General features: G+C 41.4%; 1 protein-coding gene across 1 annotated transcript in view; it reads right to left on the minus strand.

Annotated features, from left to right (window-relative positions):
- Positions 1-23,307, minus strand: part of stk17a (serine/threonine kinase 17a) — a 70,013-nt gene that overhangs the window by 20,919 nt on the left and 25,787 nt on the right. Inside the window, exon 2 of the mRNA XM_083778609.1 lies at positions 2,397-2,609. Coding sequence (XP_083634735.1) covers positions 2,397-2,609 — 213 coding nt within the window. The remainder of the gene's footprint in view (positions 1-2,396; positions 2,610-23,307) is intronic.

A 23,307-nucleotide genomic window follows, 5' to 3' on the forward strand; every position in this document is an offset into this window, starting at 1 on the left:
GCCAATATATGTGCCAATATATGTGCCTACAAGGTGGCGCGCTATGAGCTTGTAGGTCTGCTATTTTGGTATGATGATAAGAGCTTCACAGGTGTGATTCTTTTAAGAAATAAAGAAAAGAAAAGAAAAGAAAAGAAAAGAAAAGAAAAGAAAAGAAGAGAAAAGAAAGAAAGAAAGAAAGAAAGAAAGAAAGACAAAGAGACAAAGAAAGAAAGAAAGACAGAAAGACAAAGAGACAAAGAAAGAGAAAAAGAAAGAAAGAAAGAAAGAGAGAAAGAAAGAGAGAGAGAGAGAAAGAAAGACAAAGAGACAAAGAAAGAAAGAAAGAAAGAAAGAAAGAGAGAGAGAGAGAGAGAAAGAAAGGGAAATGCCGTTACCTTACTTGACCTTGTAATAGCACCGTCATGACCTCCAGTCATTGTGCCTCTGGTGACACGCGCTCATAGAGTTTCACCTGTTAATATTTAACGAGCATATAGCGGACAGCCTGTCGCGCCGTTCCGCTCTGCTCTGTCCTGCTCTCCTCTCACGCACCTGCCCGTGGTCTCTCGTTATTCACCCACCCTCGTCCAGCGGTCCTGGTGGGAGGCGCCATGCAGGTGTGTGTCCATTGACCTGCCGAACCCACGACCGACCCCGTCCATTCACCTGCCGAACCCACGACCAACGCAACGCCCCCTGTCTTAGACTGGGGTACAGGCTTTAGTTTAGACATGCTATTGGTCCGACTGTCATTAGACCGACAACCTACCTCAAACCCTGTCCTAACATAAACCTAACCGCAAGCACGGGAGCAGCGCATTTCGGCAGTTGTTTGCCGCATGTCGGTCAGTTGGTGTGTCTAATCTGCGTGTGCGTCCCAGACGGCTGTCCTATATAAAACAGACTATGGGGTTCTCAACGTTTTTGGCTGGGGAGTCAGGACCCCCGGAAATGCTTTGGCCATGTCTCGCTAATTGTTACTTTGATCAACGTTTGCCTGTTGTCTCTCTCCTAATGGTACCAACATCAATACAGCATGGAATTGTGGACTGAATAAATCTTATTCAACGATACTAAAATATTCGAAGTTTTGGGGTGAGAGGCAAAATCTCATCAAATGGTGGTCCGTGGCTCAGGAGCCGAATAAATAATGGGCCCTTGATATAAAAAGGGTTGGAAACCACAGCCTCTCAGACCCAACGCTGTGTGTTTACCAGTACAGTACTTAAACCACTGTTGTAAGAGACAGCCTCTCAGACCCAACGCTGTGTGTTTACCAGTACAGTACTTAAACCACTGTTGTAAGAGACAACCTCTCAGACCCGACGCTGTGTGTTTACCAGTACAGTACTGACTCCAGCACCAGCACCATCTCTTGTACCCATTTAGACCTGAGGACGATACTACAAAAATACAAATCAGTTTTCTGAAAAACCTCTGTTTCGTTCTCAAACATTTTCATGTCAAGGACACCCAAAATTATATGTAATTGGCTGCCGACCCCCATCTGAAAGTATGTTTTTCCAGGGACCCCTCCCAGAAGCAAGATTTGCGCCACATTTTTACGATTTTAAATATAGCTAAAGTTCCCGTCCAGAATGGGTTAAGGAAGGGAACGGTGTACTTACAAGTCCAGCACCAGCACCAGCACCAGCACCATCTTTAACAAATTAACTGCTTTTGACGGAACGTTACGCCAATCAACGGATTAACTGCGGACCATGTCGCTTGTCATAAAACTTCACTTTAAAACGGTATAATCGCTTGTTGTAGAGTTGAAAAGTATTATAAAGTGCCGACCACAACAACAGGACGGAGCAGGAAGCGCTCCGCTCCGTTCCACCCCCTCCATTGTAATGAACTCAATTTCCCCTAAAATCCAACCGTCTCTCTCCCCATTTCCTGTCAGCCTTCTGTCTGTCCCTCCATAAAAAATATAAAAAGATAGCGAAAGCAAAAAAAAAAAAAAAAAAGCTTCTGACGGAACGTCATAGAAGCTTTATTATTGATATCAAGTGGGATCGCTGTTTTCTTTTTGCTTTTTGCTTGGCCTTTCCTTCTTTCAACTATCCTCAACCGTTTTTAACTCAAGTCTATGCTTCTGGGCGGGTCCCTGGAACAACATATTTTCAGTTGGGGGTCGGCGGCCAAATAAAGATAATTCTAGGGGTCCTTGACATGAAATAGTTTGAGAACCACTGACATAGAAAAAGAGGTTTTTTCAGAAAACTGTCATGATTTAGAAGAAGACATTTGTAAAATCGTCCTCAGGACAAAATGGGCTAAGGAAGGTTTACTTACAGGTACAGTACATCTCCAGCAGCAGCACCATCTCTAAGGAAGGGAATGAATGGTGTACATACAACTCCAGCACCAGCACCATCTCTAAGGAAGGGAATGAATGGTGTACTTACAACTCCAGCACCAGCACCATCTCGGAGGCCATCTCGTAGACCTGGTGCAGGTTGACCACGCGCTCGCTGGCCCGGGCCAGCTCCAGCACGGCCACCTCGTGCACGATCTCCGAGCGACAGTCCTGGCCCTTGCGTCGCTTCCGCATGAACTTGGCGGCGTACTCGCGGCCCGTGCGCTTCTCCACGCACTTCCGGACCACGGCGAACTTCCCCCTGGAGTTATTATGACGTGGGACACAAAGAGGGGCGAGAAAGAGGCGGTTAGGGAATTGCCCCCAAATGGGAAACTCTATATAGGCCGAAACCCAAAATACTGAATATAGAGGGTATGAGTGAATGGCAGATGGAGTGGCAAAGTGAATTTAATGTTGTTTAAAGGCATTTGATGCAATCAGATAGGACTTTTCTGTTTGGATGTACGGGCTGTCAAGGCCAGAAAGCAGTTTTTTTGCCACTCAGTAGACGTTTCCGCGTAACTTATGGGTATGATGATGATGTCACGCTGAACACCGAATAGCCAAATATGATTAATATTATATATTATATAGATATATATATTTTATATATATACAGTTTTTGTGTACCTTTGTTGTAGAGCTACATGATTAATGGCAAAAGACATGATTACCATTTGATCACGTCATCACAACAAAACGGTAGGTTAATTAAACCAAAAGGACCTATAAGGGTCCATTTGGATTCCTTTTACACTCTCAAGAGTTAAAGATCTATAAGGGTCCATTTGGTTACCAACTCACGTCACAAAGTGACGTGTTGTATAAGCTTTCAGTTTCTGCTATGTTTTGAAAAATGTTTGAAAATGTATGTGGACATTTTTCAACATGGAAACGATTGACGATTATGCAAAAATAGAATTATGATTTATCTCAAATAATTGCCTGAGACCCGAAAGATCCATTCGGTGTCTATCCCCCTGCATTGAGGGCCAGGAATTACAATAGCCCGAATTTAATTAATTTATAAATAATTAATTTAATTTCATAAATAGCGAAAATATCTCTATACTACACAGATTTCTGAAGAAAAAAAATGAAATTGGTTTAGAGCTCTCTCTCTCGCTCTCTCTCCTTTGTGGACTGACCTCATTATAATTAGGACTGGTATGGTATAGAGGCCGGGCCATTGTGTGTGTGTGTGTGTGTGTGTGCGCGCGCATGCATGTGCGTGTATAATTACGCAGCGGGGGGGGGGGGGGGGGGGGGGCTGTCGATTGAGTTGAGCGTATTGCTCAATGCTGTATAGCGTGTGTTATATATAGAGCGCGTGGCTTTTTTTGTATTTCGTTTTTTCTATTTGTTCTTTTTTTGGTGAATGTTCGACTCCAGAATAATTTCTACTGTGGTTCAAGTGGTTAAATGTCATGTATAAAGTTAGTATTTTCAATACTCTCTCAAGTTTCCCTCGTGACAGACTGTATCTCAGTTGGAAAGATTTACATATGTGCGTGCTGTATCCCGTATTCGTATAGGCCTATGACATAAATGTAAGGTGCTAGTATATCAATGTCATTCAGGTTAATATGACATACATGTAAGCCTTGTAAGGTGCTAGTATCAATGTCATTCAGGTTAATATGACAAACATGTAAGGTGCTACCGTAGTATCAATGTCATTCAGAGGTGCCATGGATGAAAAGGATATTTACAGGGGTGACTTGAGCCCCCCAAAATGTTTAAGAACTTTGTCAAGGACGCCCGCAAATTTACACTTGTTAGCCCACGGACCCCCATAAGAGATGATTTTTACGGCTCTAGGCAGCACTGGTTCTTAAACATTTTAATTTCAAGGACCCCAGTTTGATATGCATTAGGATACGGACCCCCATTTAACATGCAGCCCACCAGAACCGTAGGAACCGCTGGATTAAAATAATCGTCTAGCCCGCCAGACCCGTAGCCTACGTTTTCCAGGGTTTATATTCTTTAATCCATGTTTTGATCCGATCGAATCGATAGCCATCGCTCGTTAGCATAACAGTCAAAGTGGGACAGTGGCTGTGCAGAGGCGCGCGCATCCACTTGCACTCTATGTGCTGCTTTCAAAAACCTGTATCTCGAGAGGGAGGGAGACCCGCACACTGTCACTTGCTGGTTCAAGAGCTTTTTATTTAATGTCAAATACAACGTTTCAGTCGTTCGACCTTCCTCAGGTATGATTCAGTCTGCTGCTTTGTCGCCGACACACCTGTTGTCATAATAGTAAGTCGAGGTCTTCCCTTCAAAAAGCCTGTATCTCCAAATCGGCGCAATGAATGTCGTTTCTGGTGAAAACAAGGTTTTTCAACGGCCGACAGCAGGCGCTGTGATACTCGGTCGGGTTTTTCCACCACCGACTGAGAGAACAACAACCGGTCAAGACACCACACACAGCATTTTGTCATTGTAACATCCGGTTACGGATATTTGGCTCTTCAAAATAAGGGTTGCGTGCGATAAAACCTTGGCAATGCACAAGAGATAGATTTATTAATGCTGGCGGTCAAATGGTTTTAATGGCAACTCTGAGTTGAGTCTACACATGGAACCATTTATTTATTCTCTATTCACAACAATGGATAACAAACATCTACCACTATAATGCAATATGACGTAGTAATTAGCACACAACATGGATGGTCATGTTTGTGTAAGGCTGAATTGTATGTATTTATTCTAATGCTCATGTGACAGCCCAGAGTCCAGAATGGTTTATTGTTTATGATTTGTTTGTGTTTCAACGCATAAGGGTTGCAAATAGCATTGAACAATGCTCCGAGCTATTTATTTGACTCCCAACGGCTTATCGTGATTAGCCTAGCTGAAGGCGGTATCCTCCAAGAATACTACAAGAAACATGTGTCCGTTCTACTACTCCTGGACTTAACGGCCGCTTTTGATACAATTGATCACTCAATTTTAATACGTCTCGAGCACTTGATAGGCCTCTCAGGCACGGCCTTATCCTGGTTCTCCTCGTACCTATCAGGAAGAAGCTATTTTGTCAGCCTAGCCGACTTTGTATCGGACACGCACAATATTGATTCCGGTATTCCACAGGGCTCGATCCTTGGTCCTCTATTGTTCTCCCTCTATATACTGCCGTTGGGAGAACTCATTAGCGCCCTCGGAGTGAATTTCCACTTCTATGCCGACGATACGCAGCTGTATCTTTCCATAGCCCCTGATGACCCCTCTGCCCTTGACCCACTGCTATCCTGTCTGTCCAACATCAAATGCTGGATGAGTAAGAACTTTCTCCAACTGAACGAGGATAAGACAGAAGTTCTAATAATTGGCTCTAATGAGCAAAAATAATTGATACAAAATAAACTTGGTAACCTATATGTAGGAAGTAAGTCGAAAGTAAAGAACCTAGGGGTTATTATCGATTCAGATCTGAATTTTAATGCGCACATTAATCAAGCTACCAAGACAGCTTTCTTTCATCTTAGAAACAAACAGCATATTTATCTTTAGATGATGTATTTTCTCGATTAGACTACTGTAATGCCCTCCTCTCAGGCCTGCCAAAGAAGTCAACGGACAAACTCCAACTTGTTCAAAATGTGGCTGCTAGAGTATTAACTAGAACTAAAATGAGAGAACACATCACCCCAGTTCTATCATCACTGCATTGGCTCCCAGTGGTTTTTAGAATTGATTTTAAAATTATTTTACTTGTTTTTAAATCCCTAAATGGTCTTGCAGCCTAAACAATAAACTTCCATTCGAGCTCAGACACGCACCCTCTGTAGACATTTTTAAATCTCAACTCAAGACTCACCTCTTCACTCTTGCTTTTAGTTGAGTTTTAATATGCACGTTCCTACCCTGTCCTGACTGATTTGCTGCATGTGGTGTTTTTATTTGTTTTTATTTATTTTATGTTCTTATATTCAATTTTGTTCTTTGCCATTGTTCTATCATTTTAACTACTTGTGTTTTATTGTATTCTATTTTTGTGTCCTGCCCTGTGAAGCACTTTGAGCTGCATTTATGTATGAAAGGTGCTATACAAATAAAGTTTGTTATTATTATTATTACAAGTAATAATAATAATAATAATGGATTTACTTTATAATGCACTTTACATTCCATGGAATCTCAAAGTGCTACAAAGAAGAAACATCACACAATTAAAATGATTAAAAACATCAAGGGAAACAAAACAATTTGGAACACGAGGGCATAAAGTCAAGAGGTAAAACACAAAGATTGAAAGGAAAGCCTTGTTAAAAAGGTAGGTCTTTAGTCCTCTCTTAAAGATGGAGTGCAGCAATTTTTTCCACCCTAAAACATGATCATCAGATCTTATGGTTATATAATATTTAAAAAAAGAAAGTGTACAGTATTTGTTAAAATGTTGTTTTTATGTGCACACGCCCACCAGTTCATTAAGTATGCCTGGTTTGCCTGGTGGGTGGTGATCAGGTTCAGGTTCAGGTTCAGGTTTATTTGTCATTTGTATTTGATGGGAGGTCATCCACCTGAACTGAAGCCACACCCACAGCTGTAGTTGTATGATAAAAGGGGAGGGGCTGATAGTGTGATGTCACTATATTACTGTTTATTTAATTGGCCCGCCCAGCCTCCAGGAAGAAACCCCAAATACAAAGTTACAAAGGGTGTCTAATGAAGTACTGTCACCTCATAGACACATGAAAAACTGCAAAAATACAAAAATTGTGGCACTCCATCTTTAAAAGAAGTAGCACACTGAGCCTGACACACACACACACACAGTCTCACACACACACACACACACACACACACACACACACACACACACACACACATTTTAAATGTCTCTTGGAGTATATTTTGAAGTGCTTAGCTTGTCTAAAAATGTAATGTAACTTAATGTGCATGTAATGTAACTTAATGTGCTATCAAAAATGAATTAGAATGTGTCTTGCAACAGCAAGAGAAGATAACTTACTTTTTGTTTAACTTTCGGATCAGCAAAACGTTAATGTAAATCCGTCTGATCATAAGCCGTTGAGAGTCAAATAGCCCGGAACATTGTTCAACAAACCTGCAGGCTCAGTGTCACATGAGCATTAGAATATATTTATATAGTAACACAAACATAGTAACACAAACATAACCATTCATGTTGAGGTTGGATCAACAAATTACTGTAGCATCAAACGTCATATTCCATTATCAACCCCATCTCCCAGAAATATGGCGAAATAGCACAAAATTGCAATTCCGCACATACACGCCTAGAAAACCCCAAAATCTGTACATATTCCACAACTACTGTTTTGACCACGCCTTAGGCTTTCACTAGTACGGAAGTTCTATTTCACCGTGGCTGGGTCGGGCTGGCTGTAATAAGGGGAAAGTAGCTAAATGTGTGGAAATCTGCAAAAATAAATGCTTACCACTGGCTTTCTTCACAGATGTGTTCATAAAAGGTGTCTACAATCACATAAACATTTGTTCCAATTCAACTCCCTTGTATTTCCGTGCACAACTAATGCTTGGAATAGATTCAGAATCATGAAAACTCCCTAGTTTGACATGTCACATGCTACTTAAAGCATAATGATTTTTTGGGGGAATTTTGTCTTATATTGGTTGTTAATGGTCCCCCAACTTTCAGCAGCTGTCGCAAAGTTTCCCAAGGGAGTTGGGTTGGAACAAATACTGTATATGTGATAGACACCTTCATGAACACATCTGTGAAGAAAGCTAGTGGTAAGCATTTTCTTTTCCAGATTTGCCACACATTTAGCTAATTTTCTCTAACTAGTGGGTGAGTTAGGGTTTGAAATGATTTACTATATTCTGTCCATGATCGGGTTACAGCTCGGACGGGGGCTGAGCCCCGAACTCACAACCGAACTTCACAGCGCTCAACGCTCGGTGGCGTCTCCCGTGGTTCAAGTTCGGTATAGAGACGGCGCCCCTCCGTCATCGTCTATGGGGAGGATTTCAGTCACATATGTACAGATTTTTGGGTTTTTTTCTGAGTGGGTAAGTATAATGAATTGCATTAGCATATAACTTTTCGTAGTGTGCAAAGCGCTTTACAATGGTTCATTCATTCATACATTGGGAGGTGACGCCGGAAACAGCCGACACCAGCATCCTCACTTCCTCACTTTATTTTGTCTTTCTTATGTGATCATTGTGACAGACCTGTAGGGGTCTGAGGGCCTGGAATTACAATAACTAACCACTATTGTGATCTATTTACCAATAGATCACAACAGGTAAAGGTCAATGGAATTTTATCCAACCCATTATCATCCTCTACCCGTCTACCGGCTCACCTCAGGGTTGTGTTTTGTCCGCCTTCTTGTATATTTTATATACAAATGATTGTGTTAGTCAGCACACCAACAGATTCATTATCAAATACGCTGACGACTCCATCATAGTCAGCTTGCTTGGTGATGAAGTTGGTCATGGCCAAGTACTTTCTCCAACTGAATGTCTTGAAAACCAAGGAAATGTATGTAGACTTCAGGAGATCCCCCCCCTCGTGAAAATGTGGCGCAAATCTTTGAATATAATATTCTTTCACTGGGAAAGTTTTTAACTTAAATCTTTGCTTCTGTGGGGGCGGTCTCTGGACCAACTGGGGGTCGGCGGCCAGTTACATATATTTTTGGGGGTCCTTGACATGAAAATGTCTGAGAACCACTGACATAGAAAACATGGGTTTTTTCCAGAAAACTGTCAGGATTTATTTGTAGAATCGTCATCAGGTCTAAATGGGTAAATTAACTCATCCTCTCTCTCTTCAAGGCATTTACACAGCAGTAAAGTAAACATGATGGAATAGCAGTTGGCCATTATTGCTCCGGGATATGTGCAACCAGTTTGACCAATGACCTTTTGCTAAGGGCTATTTGCCACCATTCCCTCAACAAACACATTTGTTATGCCGGGACGGCGGGGAGTACTATATATTCTAGGAGCGACACTGGGTCAGGTGTACAGAACCTTCCAAGGAGAAAGAACTACTGGAGGTGAGTTCAATAATATTGGCTTGCTAGTATGCATGCAATTATTGCTTATACGCGAATGACCTAAATTATGTTATTGTAATTCATTGACAAAGTACACTGTCTGTAACAGATGTTTCACATTCTTACAGAAAATGAAGATGCAAATTGTGTTCCTGCTCTCTGCTCTGTTGGTCGTCATTCATGGCGCAGCACTGCAAAATGCGAAAGCTGAGGATAACGCAGGTAACTCATTTCATGTAATGTAACATTTTAGTCTAGTTTCTATTTGTTGACGAAATTGCCAATATATTTAGTGCATTCATCCAAGGCGCTTTACATTGACTGCATTACATTCACCCATTCACACACACATTACATTCACCCATTCACACACACATTACATACACCCATTCACACACACATTACATTCACCCATTCACACACACAATACATACACCCATTCACACACACATTACATACACCCATTCACACACACATTACATTCACCCATTCACACACACATTACATACACCCATTCACACACACATTACATACACCCATTCACACACACATTACATTCACCCATTCACACACACATTACATTCACCCATTCACACACACATTACATACACCCATTCACACACACATTACATACACCCATTCACACACACATTACATACACCCATTCACACACACATTACATACACCCATTCACACACACAATACATACACCCATTCACACACACATTACATACACCCATTCACACACACAATACATACACCCATTCACACACACATTACATTCACCCATTCACACACACAATACATACACCCATTCACACACACATTACATACACCCATTCACACACACAATACATACACCCATTCACACACACATTACATTCACCCATTCACACACACAATACATACACCCATTCACACACACATTACATTCACCCATTCACACACACAATACATACACCCATTCACACACACATTACATTCACCCATTCACACACACAATACATACACCCATTCACACACACATTACATACACCCATTCACACACACATTACATTCACCCATTCACACACACATTACATTCACCCATTCACACACACAATACATACACCCATTCACACACACATTACATTCACCCATTCACACACACATTACATTCACCCATTCACACACACATTACATTCACCCATTCACACACACAATACATACACCCATTCACACACACATTACATTCACCCATTCACACACACATTACATTCACCCATTCACACACACATTACATACACCCATTCACACACACATTACATACACCCATTCACACACACATTACATACACCCATTCACACACACACATTACATTCACCCATTCACACACACATTACATACACCCATTCACACACACACATTACATTCACCCATTCACACACACATTAGTATTACATTCACCCATTCACACACACATTACGTACACCTTTGCCAGATTATGACAGAGGAAACCATGCAAGGCATACACATCGTCTTGCTCATGGACACTTTGACACCAACTCTCGTGGAGCCCACAGGGATCGAACCGGGAACCTCACAGCTTCCAACCGGCTGCACTATACCGGCCACTCTACCACTGAGCCACTGCAAGAGTGATGTGACTAATATTGCATGCTGTAAACTGACACACACACACCTCTGTTTGTTATTGTGTTCCTGTGTAGACATTCAGGCTGCCGCCGGCCCGCTGTCTGACGCATCAGGCGAGGATGCAATGATTGGCGCGAACGACGCCGGAGCGGATGCGATGATGGCTGCCGATCCAGAGCCACGTCATCATCATTATCGTCGTCATCATCATCGTCGTCATTTTCATCGTCATCATCATCGTCGTCCCCATTATAAACATGCCCGTCGTCACCATTTCCGTCGCCCCCATTTCCGTCGCCCCCATCATCCTCATCACCGTTGGCATTAAGGTGAGGATAGAAAACCGCTTCTAAACACAACTAAAACACAGCTAAAACTAAAGGGCGAGCTCGCGCTGAAACAACAGAGCTTCTTGACACTTTGACTACAGAACCCGAGTTACTCAAGTCAATTAACCGTGGAACACTTTCCCTGCGTTAATCGACATTTTTAATCAGTTCATCTATCTATCTATCTCTCAATGTGTTTGTGTGCTTCTTCCACAGCGCCGTGAGGAAGACACTCAGAGGAACACCTGGACTAGTGTCACCATTGTATTTAATAATATGAATTAAATGTCAATTTCCTCGTCATATGGTTGAGTGAGGCCACAAATAAAAGCCATTTCACCCAATGTGTATGTTGTCTTGTTATTCCCTGGTGAACAATGAACATGCTAGTAGTTGTCTACTGTATGTCTCTCACTCAAATATATGCTGCACGCTACAACAATTACAATTTACAACTAGAAATGCACTCTGTCGAGGTGAACTCACGATCAGCCCCCTCTATAAAATATATACAGTGTACCTACCTTGAAGCGTACCTTAGTTACGTCACCGCCAATAAGGGACAACCATTCTTACCGACATACATACATACATACATACATACATACATACATACATACATACATACATACATACGTACCCATTCACACACTAGAAACACGCCTCAAACAACACTTATATCACATCCAACGAGCAGACATACACACAACTCTGTACACACACTTTCAATCCCATCCTATCGCTAACCTCATCATTTCAGGTCTGGAATGTGGAGTCCGTTGGACCAGTGGACAGCGGAAACTCATGGAACACAGATGGATAAAAAAATTACAAACTGTAACACCCACTGGTCTTAATGAAAGAAGTTGATTTTTATCCCCTTCCTGTTCATTTTTATGTAAATAAATAAATGGTATCCAGGCCTTGCTGTGAACTTTTACTCCTGTTTGGTTTTAGGTTGTTTTATTAATGTCCTTTTTTTATATCCATTTTACCATTGGGTTTTAGAATATGGTTTAGGTATGCGGTCTAGCTTAAACTTGGACTCAGGGGGGTGGACGCCTCTGCCTTGCATAGTCCCCAGTGAATAGGCAGTTGGCCCTTCACTGGTAACCCTATTTTGGACTCATTTTAAATATAGGAAGGTATTGCGGGCAGGGATTTTTACCAAAAAGCCCCCCCCCCCCTTTTAAAATACACACACACATACATACCTACATACATACATTTCAGACGTTTTAGCAGTTTTTAAGGACCCACTTTTAGGCCAGTGCACCAGAGCAAATTCTTGCCTTTTTTTAAACCCTACCCATTCCAACCAAATACATACATACATACATACATACATACATACATACATACTAGGGCTGCACGATTTTGCCAAAAAAAAGAACCTTGATTATTTTCTCTGAAACCTCGATTTCTGTTTTGATTTAGATAATTTTTCAGTAAAATAAATGCATTGTCTCAAAATAAATATATATATATTTTAAATGCAACAAATGTGAATTTTCCTATTGGAATAAAGTCCAAACCTTAAAAGGATCCCTGGCTACAAGACAAATATGCCTTAAAACATTACACTTGCCTCTCTATGAATACAAATTTATAAAAACATAAATATTTTATTTCTTTCATAAATAGAGAATCTTTCAATCAATAGGGACTGCTCTAATCGCATCGATGTCCATGTGTGGTCCAGCCCTATGGAATGCATATGCTAATAAAAACAACTTAATACTTCCTAAGAATAATATGAGCATCAAAGCAATATTTAAATACTTTTTATTAGCATGTGCATGCCATGCATTCCCTGGGGCTGGACTACACATGGACTGGACATATGTCATATGACATCTTCAACTTGCGACAGGAGCAGTTCCTATTGAGTGAAGGATAAACAGTGTACACTACCCAACTTTATTTTATGAAAGAAATTAAAATATTTAAGGTGTTTTTATTTTTAGTTATAGAGGGCAAGTATAGTGTTTTAAGGCATATTTGTCTGGCCAGGGATCCTTTTAAACAAAGATAGATAAATCCCCTTTGGGATTAAACAAGTGAAAACGTTTACAAAATATGTCCAAATTAATTCTTAAAAAATAGCCAATTTAATGTTTAGGTGCCCACTCTTCCTGCACCCTTTGCAATGTGAAATGCCACTGAATCTGTAGGCCTAATCCTTTTTCATTTTGATTCTGTCTCGTCATATGGGCCATGTGAAAAATAATGATGCCACATCTCTTTTCAACTTGTCACAGCTGATGCTTGTACTGTGAAGACAAAAGTTTCTGAACGTCTCATCCTCCATCTTTACGCATGCTGAAAATAGCCGATCTACTAGCTTACAGCGTGTTGCTGAGGCGACACTTTGTGAGCTTGCAGATCAGCTACACGCTTTGCACGCTGATGCAACAGATCGTACGGCGAAACATAAGACAGGATTCCCGTTTGTTTTTAGCCGAGACGAAGTACAGTCAGACACACATGCAAAATAAACAGTAGTGTACACTACCCAACTTTACGATAATAAGACAGTAGGTCGGGGCACGGTATTGATATTAAAGCTTCATGTTCTGCAGACTGCAGCAGCAGTCCCACTCGCCGTTTAGCTCTGGTCCATAGCCCTAATGCTAGGGTAGAATTAGCCCCATATGTTCCCTCTCCCTACGCTCATTCTGTAGTATACAGGTACCCTCACAAAAACATGCAGTAATCCTGGTCTCTAAACTGCCTCCCCCTGGCCAGCCGGGACGCCTGATGGAGGGGAAAGGAACTGGTTGGAATAACGTGTTCCTTCCACGCGCTACGTCCAACCAGGGAAACTCCCCCCTGTCAGGTGTAAAGGAGCAACATGGACACTCAAGCATGAAGGAAGCATGAGTTAAGTCCGTTTCTCTCCCTAGGTTGGCGGAGGGTGTGTAGAGCCCAGGATCACATCACATGTTGATTGACACAGGGGTGAAAAATGGGTTACAAAATCGTGGGACAAAAAATATAAAAAAAAAAAAAAATGTCCATTTTTATATCCATTTTACCAGGGTTTTAGAGGATAGTTTCGGACCATGGTTTAGGTATGCGGTAACTTGGACTCAGGGGGGTGGACGCCTCTGCCTTGCATAGTCCCCAGTGAATAGGCCGGTTGCCCTTCACTGGTAACCCTATTTTGGAATTATTTTTAAATATATGAAGGTATTGTGGGCTGGGATTTTACAAAAAAGACCCCCTTTTAAATACATACATACATACATACATACATACATACATACATACGGATGTTCTGTGAATTACTGAGTACGGTCCCAATTAAAATACGGTACATATACAATGCCAAACATTAGATCCTAGTAGAGAAGACACTACAAATACACTATCTGTCCCTGCGAGCAGGCTACAAGCGTTTAACCCACGCCCCCTCCCCCCCACTCCCAGATTTTGAACACACACCATGCTTCCATAACCATCAAACACATAATTCATCCAACAGAGATTAACTTCCTGGACACCACTACACCATCATACAATAGATCCTACACATAAACAACTACTGACAAAAATATATTTTAAGGACACAGACACACACGCACTACTCCATAAACACAGCTACCACCCAAAGCACACATTTGCAGGAATCATCAAATCACAAATCATTCAGTTTTTCAGGATTTCATCCAATAGGGAACACTTTAATCAGGCCACACACACACTCTTTACAGTCCTCCGAAGGAGAGGTTACAGCAAAAGGTTTTTGCGTACCATCAGGAGCAATGCCCTGGCCTCTCTCTCTCCCACCCAGCCACTCTCCACAAACACTCTGGGGTCGATTTAGGACTTCTATTTTACTTACTTCTATATTACTAATCTAATTACAGTATTATGATCTGGGGGCGTGTAGTATGTCATATTGCAATTTTGGGCATGTTAAGAAGCGCTTTTGACACCCCCCGGAGTGCGCAAAACGGCCTTGAATTAGTCATGGGTGTGTTTAAGGCGTGTTTGAGACGTACCCAATCAACATGTCCGTACTATTCTCTTTACCAGTCAGCTGATGTCACATACGGAATGCGCACTTTGGGGATCGTGGTATGACATTTCTTCAGGCTGGCACCATAGAAGACATGACATGCCTTTGTCACATTTGGGTTAATTATTCCTATTGCACTGCATGCTGTCACCTTTATGCCTCAAAAGAACAGACCCACCTTTCAGATCGGAATGGAATTGCGAGTAGATGCGTAATTAATTAATTCGATAACGATAGAACCATGTACCATACAGCGAATGAAAGCAAGATTCCTAAGGAATATGGAGATTTTTACATTTAATAAAACGGTTGAGAAATGAGAGAACCATGAGTGTTTATAGGCTAATATCAAGGTTTTTTTATGAAAGACCAAACGGGCTGTGAACTTGAAGAGCTCAATCACCATCCCGACACGGAAGAAATATAGCCTAGTGCATGCATGTATATGCACTGTTGCACTTGCACACAGTAGCCTACACACGCTCTTTATTTGTTTCTATTGAAAAACACCAGTAAAATAACGTTTATTATATTTTATTTCATTCAAGTCAAGGAATGAGTTGAATGCGTGCTGTAATGCTGTGGCCCCGATGGTATGGTCTTCGCTGAGTTCGCTCGTAGCATTTTATTGAAGAAGACTTGAATCGGGTGTGATACAGCATATGAAAGCACATTTCCCACGGATTATGGAGATGTTTTTATTTATTTTTAAGGTTGAGAAATGAAAGAATTATGGCCGTTTCTAATCTCAACATCTTTTAAAAATAGACGCAAAACTGCCATGTCTCATAGAAACAAGTAAATGGGTCTATAAAAATAAGCGCATATAACAGGGGTCTGTAACCTATTTTAAATGAAGTGCCATGTTTTTATTTTCTAAATAGTGAGTCTGCCATATCCAGATTAATTTGAATGACACCACATAAAAATAAAAAAACATATTTTGATTGTCCACAAATAAAGTTCTTCCTTCTTTTTAAATATGTTCTTGCACATTGTTATAATGATCATTATATATCCCCCTGCAGTCAGAGTTCATAGTTTTAATGAATGAATGTGATGCATTGTGAGCTGGTATAGATCTGCTATTTTCAAAAGTAATCTTTTTATTTAATTTTTGGATTAGCTGTCCTTAGTTGGGCAAATGCATTCATCTGGGGATCCTTGACATGGGAATGTGCTTGTTTTGCACTGGTTTAAACAACATTAGGAGAAAAGCCCAAATAACCACTTTAGAAACAAGAAAAGCAATCACACAGAAAGCAACTTTACAGAAAAATAAGCCGCTTATAATAAACAGACATGGCAACACTCTACCAGCCTCCCAGAGCGCTCAAGTGTCAAATCAAACAGTGCTTTTTGCGTTTATGAGGTGGTCAGACCCACGTCTAATCGTTATGCGCTGAGTGTCTTTAGGTCAAGGGGCTTAATAGCAAATTGCGCAAAGCGAGAATAATTAACATATGGACACTCCCACAATGCTAAAATATTCAGGGACGCGGTATGCCAAATGTGTGTGCGTTCAACACGGGCCGAGTGCGTTCAACACGGGCCGATATGCCTTTCATAATACGAATGTGCGCAGAGCGAGGCCAATTTATGTATCACGACCTGGTAAACCGCACCTTCAAAATCGACCTGTCTGCCTCCTACCCCTAACCCTCTCACCCCCATTTCTCACCCTAACCTCAATCCTAGCCTTCTTCCCCAGCCACCTCAGCCTCTCTCTAGCGCGGGGACAGGGACGGACCTGGACGGGGCCCACACATTACCCTCTCCTCTAGGTCTTCCCTCCTCCAACTCTTCTTCTCCCACCATCCAGGCCATCGGCTCCTCTACCATTACAACACTACTCCCATTCATAACCACATTTTCACATACACTCCAACCACTACACCACAAATTTAAACAGAATTTCACCACCACACAACAATCCTACCCCCCATTACAAACACATTCAGTAATTTCAGCACTTAGAAGGAATAAGAACCTGGGTGACCTCCTTGTGCATTCCAAATTTTCCACTTTACCTCCCAAGCCCCCACAGCCTCATGCACTCCATTTCAAACCCCGCAAATTCATCAATAACCCCCATAGTCCCACTTCCTCCCCCATCACGGATCCCCTGTCTCTGACCACACCCAATATAGTCTACATCATCACCTGCACACAATGGGCCTGATTCTTCAACGCGCTTCCGCTTATATATTGACGTGACGCTAGCGGAAAGGCATTTACGTGGATTTCCCACATTAATTTGGAATTCATGAAAATGGCCGTGAACTTGACGCTGTCTTTGGTTTGTCGGAAATTCCGCTAAATCCTCCGGGACCTCTTTAGGTGGCGGAGAAATTTGCGGAAGCATACACTTGCGTATAGATTTATTCAGAAGGCTTTAGTCTTCATGCTGAATCAATAAATTGTTCCCAAATCTCAGATAAAATATGTAGGCATGTGTCCCCAACATATTGGTCATAAAAAAATGATAGCCTATATATATATATATATATAAAAGCCGAGTGCACTTGTATGCCTAAATGCATCTCGCGGACTCGCTGCATGTTAAAAAACAAACTCACAATTATAATAAGAACATAGGCCTGGTTAGTGTTGTATAGTTAGTGAGTCAGTTCTCTGACTGTCGGTGTGTGTGTGTGCGTGTGTGTGTGTGTGTGTGTGTGGGGGGGGGGGGCAGACAGCAGCGTGCTGCCGATCCGATTCACATTGGAAAAAAATAGAAGACCACATTAGCCTAATGAATGGCATCAGCGTGTTTGAAAGTCGGCCAGTCATATCATAGTTTTAAGCCAGCTCACCTCCACTCGCGCTTGTTCACAAACATGACGGACAGACTTTATAATAATGTATATTATTGATATTGATCACATGCATGGATGCCACACACAGAATAGTTTAACTCACTGGATAAACTCACTGGATTATAATTTCTTCAGACAAGAGGATCCCAGGCCTACGAGGTAGGCCTATAATTATTCACTTATGAATGTATAGGCTACTGTTCTTTATCGCGCAAACCAGTGTCGAGGGCCCATGCCCCCCTCCCTCTCTCTCTCCTCTCTCTCTCTCTCTCTCTCTCTCTCTTTTGCATTGACATATATCCGATATTTTAAATATCGGATATGTTTTACCTCTGCAAAGGTGTGAGTGAGCACCCGCCTTGGTCCAGAACTTAATTAAATAAATTATAATTATATTGCTTCAGCGGAGCACGCACCGTTGTACATAGTTTGTACATATATAGTAGCCTACAGTGGTAATATACAATGGTGCAAAAACGACATAACATAAAAGCCCTAACTGTCCTGCTCCTACATGTGTAGAATTATTAAATTAATAGAGTGCGGGCTATATTCATAGCAGTGACCGCGGCTGTAATTTCTTTCCAGCAATCATTTTTATTGTAATTTGTGAAGCCGCTATATAGTCTGCGGCTGCAAAGCCTTTTTTCTTTTTTTGACAGACGAATCTCAGACAAACTGCTGTCTGCTGAGTCATGCTTGAAGCCTTTTATGGTACGATATGGGGCGTGGATCTATGCAGATGAGGTTGTCGGTTGCTTTTCCGATCACTTTGCACCCGCTGCATTCAGTATGACATACACCTGCGATACGCCTGTGAACCTGTGGTACACACCACTCTCTGAATAACACGTCATCTCAACTTAGCTTGATCGGACGGATAAATACGATATCTGTTTCCGCCACCGTTACACTCTGGCGCATTTCGTTTTTGAAGAATCAGGACCAATGTCACAAACACTACATAGGAGAAACCGGACACACACTAGAAACACGCCTCAAACAACACTTATATCACATCCAACGAGCAGACATACACACAACTCTGTACACACACTTTCAATCCCATCCTATCGCTAACCTCATCATTTCAGGTCTGGAATGTGGAGTCCGTTGGACCAGTGGACAGCGGAAACTCATGGAACACAGATGGATAAAAAAATTACAAACTAACACCCACTGGTCTTAATGAAAGAAGTTGATTTTTATCCCCTTCCTGTTCATTTTTATGTAAAATAAATAAATGGTATCCAGGCCTTGCTGTGAACTTTTACTCCTGTTTGGTTTTAGGTTGTTTTATTAATGTCCTTTTTTATATCCATTTTACCATTGGGTTTTAGAGTATGGTTTAGGTATGCGGTCTAGCTTAAACTTGGACTCAGGGGGGTGGACGCCTCTGCCTTGCATAGTCCCCAGTGAATAGGCAGTTGGCCCTTCACTGGTAACCCTATTTTGGACTCATTTTAAATATATGAAGGTATTGCGGGCAGGGATTTTTACCAAAAAGCCCCCCCTTTTAAAATACATACACACATACATACCTACATAAATACATTTCAGAAGTTTTAGCAGTTTTTAAGGACCCACTTTTAGGCCAGTGCACCAGAGCAAACTCTTGCCTTTTTTTAAACCCTACCCATTTTAACCAAATACATACATACGTTACCTTTTACCCACCCAACATCGAAACATATCCTAATTACGTCACCATCAACAGCCAATTATAACCACACATAAGAGGCATGAGGGCGAGAAGCACGCATCCGCCTGGGTGACAGCAGACTGCTGGGCGAGCGCTGGCGCTTTGGAAGGGGGGGTCAGATCAACATATCTGCCTGGGTGACAGCAGACTGCTGGGCGAGTGCTGGCGCTTTGGAAGGGGGGGGTCAGATCAACATATCTGCCTGGGTGACAGCAGACTGCTGGGCGAGTGCTGGCGCTTTGGAAGGGGAAGGATCCACATATGGAATGTCAGAACAGGTCAGCTCCATATATGAAGATCTAAGGGTTTGAGGTCAGATGCAGAGTTGCTGGCCAATATTGATGACATCAGGGATTTCCATCCCTGATAATGTCACATGATGTCACATGCTCCATCCCTGTTAATGTCACATGATGCCGCGTGCTCCATCCCTGATGATGTCACATGCTCTCTCAGACTCTCACCCCGACCAGAGCCATAGAGTATGACAGAGTTGCGACATTGAGGGGGCAGAAAACAGCCTGGTCACGTGGTTCGCACGAGCCCATAGACTCCAATGCATTCCTTAGCTTCCGGTTGTCCCTATTTGAAGCCTTCAAATAGGGACAAAGAAGAGTAGAAGAGCCGTCATTGGACTGGCCCCATGAAGTGAACAGAGTTGTCGTTACTCTGTGGCTCTGACCCCCGACCAACACACTGACAGGAAATGCTCCACACGTTCCAAACTCTTCTCCCTTCTGGCTCCCAAAACGTTGGAATGCACTTCCCATTACAATCAGAACTGCAGCCTCACTCCCTATCTTTCGCCGTAGTCTGAAAACCCACCTATTCAGACTCCGTAGCACTTGCCCTAGCCCCTTAGATAGCACTTTATGTATAGACTTAGATAGTATTTTATACATACTTATAGCATGTTACGTAGACAGCACTAGAATTGCTTTGCATGTAGTCATAGCACTTCATACAATAGTATATATGTATATGGTATAGTATAGTATATTATATATGTATAGTTTATACATATAGTTTCATTATATATTCCACTGTTACGTTCTTAGCTTAGTAGCTTACACATGTTTCATGTTAACTACTTTTTATGTATATGATGTATTGCCATGTTTTTTGTTCTTGCTTAATGTAAATCGCTCTGGATTAAGAGCGTCTGCTAAATGCCTAAATTGTAAATTGAAATGCACGATTCCATAGGCTAGTTACCTGCGACCTCCGGTTGAAGAAATAAAAATAAATAAATAAATAAATAAATAAATAAATAAATAAATAAATAAATAAATAAATAAATAAATAAATAAATAAATAAATAAATAAATAAATAATAATAATAATATTTAAATGCATAACAGAATAAACATCACACGATAAAAACATCAAGGGAAACAAAACAATTTAGAACATGAGGGTCAAGAGGTAAAACCAGTGGATTCTTGTTAAAAAAAGGTAGGTCTTTAAATAATAATAATAACTTGAGGGAGTTCCCCAGCCAAATGATAATTAGGGACCAAATGGACCCTTATGGGTCTGTAACTCAGAGAGTGTATAGCGGGTCCGTTTGGTTCCATTTGTACACTCTCAAGAGTTTAATTAATTAATTAATTAATATAAATTGGGAGTCCCAGAGATATGAATGCCCTTAAATAGGGGACCGTAGCCCTGGTCAAACCGGGGGCCATTGAAATTAAATTGGTTGAAAATCACTGCTAGAGCCGCAAAAAATCTTCTCTTATGGAGGCCCTTGGCATATATTTTCAAATTGTGGTCCGCAGGCTATAATTAGTGTCAATTAGGGAATTAGGGAATTAGTGAAAATTCTCTCCACTATAGTGGAGAGAATATAAACCCTCAGCATGGATTTAAGAGAAAGAAACATGTGTGCGTGCGTGACTGCATGTCAGTGTGTGTGTGTGTGTGTGTGTGTGTGTGTGTGTGTGTGTGTGTGCGTGCATGCGTGCATGTGTGTGTGTGTGTGTGTGTGTGTGCATGTGTGCGGGTGGGCAGAGGATGCAAAAAAGGATAAACATGGGTTCGATGATGAATAATGAACCATATTCCAAAACAAAATGGTTCCATCTCTCACGTCTTTTTTATTGTTTTTGCGCTCCACAACTCAAACGTGCCCATGATGCATAAATCATGAATGACAAAATGTCAACATGGTCGAGGCATGCATGCACGCCTGCGTTCCATCCCCACACACGTCTGATCACAGAAGAACCGCTCGGTCTCTGACATATGGCATTAAGAGGATTGCATAATCGTGGGAATTCACAATTCATACTTCCGTTAAATTGTGATATTATATGCTGTATATGAGAGAGAGAGAGAGAGAGAGAGAGAGAGCTCTCCGCTCGGGGAACACATCTAGAATTCCTGGTAACATGCACTATAGTCTTAAGGAAGTCATGAAGGGCCTTCTTTCTCTGATCTAGCGTGCCATGCAAAGTAGCCCAAGGATGCCTGGAGGGTGCTGCTGTGCGCTGGGCATGGCCCTCATGTGAGAGTCATGAGGTTGAGAGAGATGGGGAGCTATAGCGGGCGTTTAGGCTTGACATCGAATTTAAAAAAAAAGTTCGCTATGAAAGAATACATATTCAAAGATTTGTGCCGCATTTTTAAGATTTTTCAAAAATAGCAGACCTACAAGGTCATATGAGCTTGTAGATCTGCTATTTTCAATAGCTAAAGAATAACATAATGCTTAGTTAAAACACCAAAAGGGGTTCCCGTCCAGAATGGGTTTTAAGAGAGGTATATAAAACAGGCACCGTGGAAGTTTTCATGGGAGTATATTCGTCACAATGATTCCATAATAGCCTAATCACAATTATTTGAGATAATCACAATTATATATACTATTTAAAAAAATATATATAAAATGTGACCAGAGAGAGAGAGTAATCGTGCAACCTCCAGCTTTTCGCTAGAGGGACATTTTTCATTTGTTTTATCCTAAATTAGTTAAATAGAACACAGGCAGACTCTTCACATATGTGACCAGATTTGACTGAGAGACTGCCATCGCGCAAATTCCAGCGGAGAAAAAACTTTTTCAAAAATGAGTTCATAGCACAGACTATTCACATACTAGAGCATGTCTGAAACAAATGTCAGAGCTGAAATCGACATGTAAATATGAAATAAATGCTCAAACATGTAGCTATAGGTGTAATGTTAGAGACCACAGAAGTGAACCTTTCAAGCCTGTTTTCTCAACCCGCTGTTTTCTGCAAGACATTACTCTATAAGCCATATCTCCAACTGAACAACCAATATTCAATTTGAATGATTCCCTGCTTTCATATGACATGAAAAAATCCAATGGCAGTCATTCAGTCATTAATGTAGTCACATATACTGAAAGCTGAGGGCTGAAATGGAAATCGTGCAGCACTCTTTGATGAA

The sequence above is a fragment of the Protomyctophum parallelum genome, assembly GCF_964188405.1.
Source record: "Protomyctophum parallelum genome assembly, chromosome: 12".
NCBI lineage: Eukaryota > Metazoa > Chordata > Actinopteri > Myctophiformes > Myctophidae > Protomyctophum > Protomyctophum parallelum.